Source organism: Osmerus eperlanus, chromosome 9 (genome assembly GCF_963692335.1).
Source record: "Osmerus eperlanus chromosome 9, fOsmEpe2.1, whole genome shotgun sequence".
Classification (NCBI taxonomy): Eukaryota; Metazoa; Chordata; class Actinopteri; order Osmeriformes; family Osmeridae; genus Osmerus; species Osmerus eperlanus.
The window spans coordinates 5,402,427-5,411,525 of NC_085026.1; the positions used below are offsets into that span (position 1 = coordinate 5,402,427).

Consider the following 9,099-nt stretch of genomic DNA (forward strand, 5'->3'; position numbering starts at 1 on the left):
GCCTAGCCCCTGGAGACCTTTGCCTGACTCTACTGTTTATGCATCTTTAGAACTCCATGTAAACAACAAATCATCTAATATATGAAACATAGCAAAGTTTCTCACTAACGATAATGCTGAGAAAAAAAGTATGATCTCTGTTTGTCAGAAAACGTAAACCTCACATCGGTAGTTTTGGTGTAGGTTATGTTTTCCGATATAAGAGCGCCATCTGGTGTTTCGCTTACTAAATAACACTTGTTGGTCACATGATCAATGCGGAAGCAAAACATCACATGCCCACTGACTGTCTGAACTTAAGCGATTGCATTGAGAAAACAGTGACCCTGTCAGATATATCGTTATTTACCATCATGGTACAGTGTTTCTTAATACACACCATCTGCCCGGTCACCACACTGGCGCCGGGCGAGAGCCGTGTGCTTTACTGCCGTGTTTTTGGGCCAGAAGAAAGCGTGTTGAGTGGTAATGACTGCGAGCTCGGTCCGGAACACAGACGCCTCCTCCAGAAGGAGAAGGTGGCCGTCGTGGCTAGGTGAGCGATTGTCATGAATTATTAAATCAAATAAGATTTGTTAACCAAGTATATTTTTCTACACACGAGGAACTTGGTTCCGGTGTTGTACCGAAATCGGTGACTTATCGAAAACTGTGACCTGTGGTCGCTGTTCTAATGGCTTACAGTTACTTTTACTCTTCAGCAAATGTTCGAGCCTTAACCCTAACCCTAACATCGGCAGCCATTAGAACAGCGACCCCTGGTCAGTTTTCGAAAGATCACCAAATTTGGTACAAGACCTGTACCAGCACGTGACTTCCAGACAAAAACGGATTCCCGTTCGCAGTAAAGACATTTAAACTAAAAATGACTGGATTGGTAAATCTAGGGCATATAGGGAACATAATGGAGTCCTAATTATAATAGCAAAGTAAATCATTTATTATTTTTCAACCCAACCATAAATAATGTTAATTACAGTCTAGTTTCCAAATCCTACACAAGGATAGCCTACAGATAATTAGAATAGCCTAGTCTACACAATTGGCCACGTTCAAACGAACATCAACATCGTCTGCTCGCAGGCAGGTGCGGAGCGCCGTGACCCTCTCCCGAGAGGCGTCAGGACGCGTGTTGGTAGAGACGGTGCTGGGAGAGGAGGCGGTGGCTCTCCAGGAGGCGGACAGCGGAGTTCTGCGGCTGAGGGCGGGCGAGCCCTTCTCCGGAGAGAGGAGTGCGCTGTGGCTCGGGGTGCAGAGCCTCGGCTTCACGTTGGTGTGCGAGCCGCACGAGAACCTCCTTTTGGCTGAGGGAACCCTGCGGAACCTGACCCGCCACTGTCTGGAGAACCTCCGAATGCTGGGAGCAGGTAGCGAGGTCAGTGCTCCACTTTCTTTAGAACAGTAAACAAAAACGAATCAATAATATTGTAGGTGACAGTACGGAGCAGATGGGCCCTATAGTGCCATTGTTCATTGACATTCTTCCGGCTTTAGCCTTTTATACATTCTAACATTTTATCCTGCCTTTTGATTGGTCCTACCATGGCTTACTACACACAGCAAGGGAAGGCTGGGGTTAGGGCCGATCGATGTTGTAGTTGGGGTTTATTGACGTGTTTTTGTGCGGGCCAGGTCCTGCTGAAGAGCGACCGCATGGACGTCCTCCTAGACCGCGTGCTTCCTCACGGCCAGCTGCTCTTCCTCAACCACCGCCTCGCGCAAACACTGGACAAGGAAGTTGCCGCTTACATGACCAAATAAGGCCGGGCACCGGGTTATCAGACCCTGAACGGAACCAACCACAACTGTAAACTAAGTGAACCATGTGATGTGACGGCCTGGCGTCCTGCTAGAGGACTGCTAAGACTGGGCGCTGGTCACGTGATCGGGAGGTAGGTCACATGATTGGGAAGGTAGGTCACATGACAGGAGGGAGTCCATGCTCATGCTGGGCATAATGGCCTCAGTCAGTCGTGTGTGCGCAGTTCCACCATTGCCCAACAGGAGGTGCTGCTGCTCTCTAGTGAAGACTTAAGTTCCTGTTCAGAAAGCACAAGTACTGCCTTGTGTTTGTTCCCTGCTCCGAGCCCGCAGAGGCACAAACCTGCTCTAAGACCTGAGCTAACCATCCCTTCTGACTGGAACATGCTGCCTCAGGGTGGGACACAGAGTACATTCACACAGGGAGGAACCTCAACTTGGGATTTTCAATAAACTTTTATGAAAGAAGCAGTGGCTCTAGTTGAATGATATTGGTAAAAATGTATTCATGTTAATAAACTTGTTTGTATTGTATTGTATTATTCTATAGTTTTTGTTTCTATTCTATTTGCAGAACTGTGGCGGTAATAGCATGACCTGTCCACTGGGGGGCAGCGTTTAACCACCCATTTAGACTGTTGAGTCTGAACAGGACTGTCTTTCACACACTGCAGATAGAAGTGGCCTCCATCACCCTCACAACTCAATTAAAACAGAGAAGGATAAAATATTCAGTGCTGTTCACAGATAATATTTTCATGAACTAAATGTTTAACCACCTCATACTCATTCTACCGCAGTCAGTGTGTGGATAGGATTAGTGTTTAGAAACAGCAATGTGAGAGGATCTGGATTGATGAGGCCCCAGAGTGAGTACTTGATAAGATATTTCAATTACTACCACATACATATGTTCAGATTTGGCCCATTACTGGAGAACAATCTGACCTGTGTGGAGGTTCATGTCACACGTTGCGCTACTCCCATGTTTGTCTTGCATCAGAGTCCCTTAAGGGGTTTGTGTGTGTGTGCGTGTGCAGCGCGGGTATGTAGGGGGGAGATGGGGTGGTCACTAGAGAGGAGGGGTGGGGGTTGGTCTAGAGAGGAGAGGAGGGGGGGGTAGAAACCTGTTTTCCCCCCTATCTCATCATGATCTCTGTCCAGCTGACCAGACAGAAGATGACAGTGTCACATTCAATGACACTCACTCCATCTTTCTCATTCTTTGTAACTCACTCTGTCTCCTTATTTGTCAACATCTATTTCTCTCTCTCTTCATCTCTCTGTCTCTCTGTCTTCATCAATCTCCTTATTTTTATATTTTTCCCTCTTTTTGACTCATATCAAAAACATGACAACATGTTCGTGTTATTGAAGTGTTAATGTTCCCAGTGTTAGGGTTCCCAGGTGTGGGGTCTCAGTGTTAGGGTTCCCAGGTGTGGGGTCTCAGTGTTAGGGTTCCCAGGTGTGGGGTCTCAGTGTTAGGGTTCCCAGGTGTGGGGTCTCAGTGTTAGGGTTCCCAGTATTAGGGTTCCCAGGCTTGGGTTCCCAGTATTAGGGTTCCCAGGCTTGGGTTCCCAGTGTTAGGGTTCCCAGGTGTGGGTTCCCAGTTTCAGGGTTCCCAGGTGTGGGTTCCCAGGTGTGGGTTCCCAGTGTTAGGGTTCCCAGGTGTAGGTTCCCAGGTGTGGGTTCCCAGTGTTAGGGTTCCCAGGTGTGGGTTCCCAGTTTCAGGGTTCCCAGGTGTGGGTTCCCATTGTTAGGGTTCCCAGGTGTGGGTTCCCAGTGTTAGGGTTCCTATGTGAGTGTTCCCAGGTGTGAGAGCAGAACTTATTGCACGTTTTTTTCAGTGGCATATTCCCTTCAACCTCTGTCAGTGTGTGTATGTGTGGCTGACGGTGTGCAATAACTGCATGGAAGGAATCACATACATATACATTAGATGTAATTTATTTTCCCTTTCATCTGCATGCCTGCTGAATTTCCACCCTGGCTGACAGGCAGGCAGTGAGGTAGAATTACACCCTGGTCTCCCCGGGATGTGTCCCCTGTCTCAGCCCATAACAGGATATACGCGTCACACATACCTGGTGCCACAATACATGTTCATGATCTCTTCATGCACGATGATATTCTCTCATGCTCGATATTCCCATATCACTCTACACTCTAACACTCTTACACTCTAACACTCTACACTCTAACACTCTACACTCTAATACTCTACACTCTAACACTACACTCTAACACTCTACTCTCTAATACTCTACACTCTAACACTGTACACTCTAACACTCTACACTCTAACACTGTACACTCTAATACTCTACACTCTAATACTCTGTACTCTCATACTAGACACTCTCATACTCTATACTCTAATATTCTGCACCCTCATAGATGCTCTAATAATCTATACTCTTGTTCTGTTCCACCATTCCAGACGCCTTCGTCTGGGTTGCTTCCTCCTAGCAGACGTCTTTTCCCACAGCCACCAACGCTCAAGAGTAGCAGGGAATGTGTCGAACCCTACTTCAAACAACCTAATTAATAAAGCCCAGAAAGTCATTTATTACTCAATTAACATGTTCGTGCTGATTATGTAAGGTTTACACTCGCTGCATATTATCATAAAAACACAGAGCAGCCTTCAGGGGATTGTCAAAGTGAATTAGCTACAGGTTTGAGAATGGAACTAGAACAAAAGCTGTTCATTTGTGTTGCCCGCTCTCATTGTGTTTTAGCGTCTTGGTTCTGTCTTCCTTTCTCTCTCTCTGTGTTTCTCCATTAACCCTCGTGCTGCCTTCGGGTCACATGACCCAAAGGTTCATAACGAACCATTGTTGTGTTTACCCAATTTTACCCAATACAAAAACAAATAAAAATAATTTTCTTTTAACCATTCCAATGTGGGGGGTCTGAGACAGCCCGACAGTTAAAAGAAAATGCTTCACTTTGTTTTTGTATGAGGTAAATTTGTCGCAATACGACGGTGGGTCACAATGACTGATGGGTCAGAATGACCCGAAGATAACACAAGGGTTAATGAATGAGATCGTTTAAAAATGTGCCAGGCTAAGTTTTAATCTCACGGTCTGTCAAAACAAGTTTACGTGGCTGAGCATGTTGCTGGTTGTGGTTTCAATGCCTCTGTGTAAGCTGTCTCGTCATCATCCCCACCCCTTCCCTCTCATAAACACTCAAGAACTCAACTCCACACTGTGGGTGTGGATGGGCAAAATGTATTTGGGGGAGTGAGTGAACTAATTCTGCTACGTTTGTTAATATGATCATCCCCTTTCTCCCCCTCTCCCCCTCCTCCCTCTCCTCCTCCTTCCCCTCTTCCACCTTCAACTACCCCCCCTCCTCTTCCACTGCCCCCTCCCCCCCAACTCTTTCCCCACTCCTCCCCCTTCTCCCTCCCTCCCCCTCCTCTTCCACCACCCCCTCCTCCCTCCCCCCTTCCCCGCCTCATCCCTCCCCTTCCTTCCCCACCTCCTCCCTCCCTCCACCCCCTCGTCCCCCTCCTCCATATTGGAGGGGGTAGGTCGTGGGAGCCCCCTCACAAACTAGATTCAAACGGACTCTAATGATAACCCCAGACGTCTCCTCTGTGGAGACGGAGGGTTGTTGGGGTGTGTTCCCCACGGTGTCTCATTGGTCTCCCTGCTCCGCTGTGTCCCCTCTCCCTCCACGTCCCCAGACTCAAATGCATTTCATACTATTCAGGCTCATAACCTGGAGGAAATGTCGAGTCATGAAACCCTAAATTACAAACAGTGAGGATGTGTTATTGCTGTCGTGGCTCCACTATGGAGCGTGGCTGCACATGAGGCTGCCAGGAAGTGGCTTTGTACACAATGTAAAATTCTACCAGGGAATTGCAATTAGGGGGAAAGTGGGTCACTCGGCACCTAGAGAGAGAGGCACAAAGCACAGTGCGCTTGTCATGTCGTCTCCGGCTAAGCCACAGTCACTCAGCGGGCCCCTGCGTCAGGCGTTTCGTCCAGCGCCATCTCCAGGGGTCCTCACCCCATCACTGGGAGAAGGGATGGGATTTAAGCCGTCATTTCTCCCACCACCCAATCAGCAGACGTTTACGATCGTTTGTTGGAGCCAGAATATCCGTCGTCCTGACAGCTGTCTCTGTCTTTCATCTCTGAAATCATGTGTTGTTACTCCTTTGTGTTGTTAATCATGTGTTGCTGCTCCTTTGATAAGATGTTGATCATCAAACCCTGTCCTCCCTGTCTGCGTGGAACATTGTGTGGTCTGTGTTCGGTTCCGGTTTTCCGGTTTGCTTTGGTTTGAATACATTTGATGTTCTTTAAAAGTCTGATTCCACCTCCAGCTAGTAAACCAATCAGTCTCTATCTTACTCCTTTTAACTAGCCTGTGCAACGATAGGTAACAAAAGCCATTCCAGTCCTCTTCCTATTTCAAGTTTTGTGAGCAATGAGAACACAAGGGTTAAATATCCTGCAGCAGAATTGATTGGTGTTCCTTGCTGGCCTCTTAATTATCCTGAGTGATTTGGCACTTGTGTCTGAATGAGCATTAAATGATAAGGAGAGATTGGTACAAATCCTGAGAGGGATGACCACATGATAAACAGCCCTTCTCATCTCCTCTCTTCTCCTCTTATCTCCTTTTCTTCTCTACTCCTCTCATCTCCTCTCTTCTCCTCTTATCTCCTCTTCTTCTCTCCTCTCTCCTCCTCTCCTCTCATCTCCTCTCCCCTGCTTATCACCCTTCCTTCTGTAGCTTCCTAGTTATACTACTGCAGTAGTATAACTGACAGACACTGAGAATGCAAAGACCAGTCTTCACATCGGCTGCATCCCCTATGGAAGCACCTGAGAGGACGCCGTCATCGAGAAAGATACAGAGCCGTCTCACCTCACAGAGACAAAGACTTGTGTCACCTCGCAGAGAGAAAGACTTGTGTCACCTCGCAGAGAGAAAGACTTGTCTCACCTCGCAGAGAGAAAGACTTGTCTCACCTCGCAGAGAGAAAGACTTGTCTCACCTCACAGAGAGAAAGACTTGTGTCACCTCGCAGAGAGAAAGACTTGTCTCACCTCACAGAGAGAAAGACTTGTGTCACCTCGCAGAGAGAAAGACTTGTCTCACCTCACAGAGAAAAAGACTTGTCTCACCTCGCAGAGAGAAAGACTTGTCTCACCTCGCAGAGAGAAAGACTTGTCTCACCTCACAGAGAGAAAGACTTGTCTCACCTCGCAGAGAGAAAGACTTGTCTCACCTCACAGAGAGAAAGACTTGTCTCACCTCACAGAGAGAAATACCTGTCTCTCCTTCCAGAGAGGGAGCGACGGAGCCACCGTTGTTAGTTTGGCGGGCTTGAAGGAATTAGGGCCAGCAGGAATACGAGTGTGTGTGTGTGTGTGTGATCAGGGGGGATGGCCTAATTGAAAACTGTATGTGAGACAGAGAAGATGGAGCAGCATGGCTCTGTAATTACTGAACTTGCTAACAAGAGATAATGAGGTCATACTCTGGTCTCTCCACTGGGCTCTACCCGCACAGAGATGAGAGCAGCCCAGACGTGAGACCAGCCTGGAGATGAGGCATACATCAAGTAACAAGTTCAAGCATTTTAAATTTGTGTTTACTGTATGCATTTTACTGTTTATGCATTTTACTGTATGCATTTTAAAATACTGTAAATAAAATCAACCTTCTGAATACCCTTTACACACTGCAGGGAGGAATTAAAAACACAATTCTAAAAAGGTTTTCATGAACCAATAACTATAACATGCCCTTGAATTTTTTATGTTCCACATCATGAGTTTGACATGATGTCAATCATAAAAATCACAAATATTGCAATTGTCCTTCTTACAGGATGTTTATTTTCTATTTACATTATACAGCAATTGCATTTTGAGCTCTTGTTACTGTTGAGGTCACAGTATACAGTAAATAGTAGTTCTGTTAGTCAACAACACAAATGAATTACTGTCAATTGGAATTTGCAGAACCAAGGCTAAGAAAACAAGGAAATAAACAAAGCATTGTCACCTAGGTAACAAGGCTTGAGTACACTACAGTACTGTTCATTCTGGGTCAGCATCCTGTCTCTGACCAGGGTCAGGCCAGAGATTTTCATCCACATCACAGGAAATGTTTTCTCTAGCCAAACAGCAGGTAAAAATGCCTTTGACTGCCTGAGCCATCCCTGACAAGACTCCACAGCAATGTCCCCACAAGCTTCTTCCATGGCTTGGAGAAGGTTGTTCTGTACATAGGGATTTCTGTCATAGTGTGGCACGGATCGCATTTGAGATTGTTGTTCTTCTTCCTCTGCCTATTCCCCTTCCTTGTGCATCTCCTCTCATTCTGACAATTCTGCCTCTTCCTCTGATATTTGCATCCATTATTTCAAAGTACAAAAGAGCTTACCTTTGTATTCATTCCAAACCCCTGATTGCTAATTGAGTATATTTTCTCATTAGTGCTTACACATGGATAATTGGTTGTTAAGGGTGTTTGAATTGCGCTGGTGTGAGTTTACTTATCAAACGGCAGTGTTTTCTAAATGACATAATGGTGACAATTGTGTCTTAAAGTGAGATGTGTGTTTAGACTTTTGCAAAGAAGTATGAATGAACCTGAGTAATGTCTCAAAGAGGGTAAATTGTGTTTCTTAGTCTTTCTGCTGGGAATTGGGAAAATGGTTTTGTGAGGATGGCTTACACATACCATTTTTGTGTGTTAGCAATCAAGAAAAACTGTAATACAACATAATTGTTTGGTTTGACAATCAAATTTTTTTCCAAAGCATAAATGCTTACCTGGTATTTTCCACTTAAAGTGGGATTGAAAAGCTTGTGTGTGATTGTGCCATTCACATGTGTCCATGCTTGTGTGTGTGTGTGTGTTTCCATACTTGTGTGCGTTCATTCTTGTGTGTGTGGGTGCGTCCATGCTTGTGTGTGCGAGGGCGCTGTGCGTGTGTGTGTGTCTGCATGTTCGAGAGTCATTGTGGGGAAAGCATTTCCACTTCACTGACAGACCGCAGAGCAGAGTCGACTGTGGGCCTCCTTAGTGAGCTAAACATGAAATCCAAGTGGTGCTGTAGCTAAAAGCATCACTCCGGCAGAACCACCGCTTCTCCACAGACAGCTAAGTGATCATTTAATTGGGCACAAACCTCAATTATATCGACTCTTTTCTCTGCTCTCATCCCATGCTCCCTTTCGCCTCCTCCTTCCCCTCATCCCTCTCTCCACCGGCTGCCCCTCGCTGGCGGCTCTCTGCTCTCTCCCAGGGAGGCTGCTGCAGAAGGGAGCTTTCTGGTCGCGCCGTGAGTCGGAG

The 9,099-nt window shown here is 46.4% G+C and overlaps 1 protein-coding gene across 1 annotated transcript; it reads left to right on the plus strand.

Annotated features, from left to right (window-relative positions):
- Window positions 1-242: 242 nt before the first annotated feature.
- On the plus strand, window positions 243-2,301 carry ap5s1 (adaptor related protein complex 5 subunit sigma 1). The gene is made up of 3 exons (XM_062469139.1): window positions 243-535; window positions 1,084-1,375; window positions 1,633-2,301. The coding sequence occupies exons 1-3, from the start codon at window positions 249-251 to the stop codon at window positions 1,759-1,761; spliced, it is 708 nt and encodes a 235-aa protein (XP_062325123.1). The 5' UTR covers window positions 243-248; the 3' UTR covers window positions 1,762-2,301.
- The last annotated feature ends 6,798 nt before the right edge of the window (window positions 2,302-9,099 follow it).

Excerpts from the sequence above, each read along its gene's own strand:
- ap5s1 (XM_062469139.1), top strand. The coding sequence starts at position 249 with ATGATCAATGCGGAAGCAAAACATCACATGCCCACTGACTGTCTGAAC. Across the intron at positions 536-1,083 it reads AAGGTGGCCGTCGTGGCTAG|GCAGGTGCGGAGCGCCGTGA; the intron begins GTGAGCGATTGT and ends GTCTGCTCGCAG. Across the intron at positions 1,376-1,632 it reads TGCTGGGAGCAGGTAGCGAG|GTCCTGCTGAAGAGCGACCG; the intron begins GTCAGTGCTCCA and ends TGTGCGGGCCAG.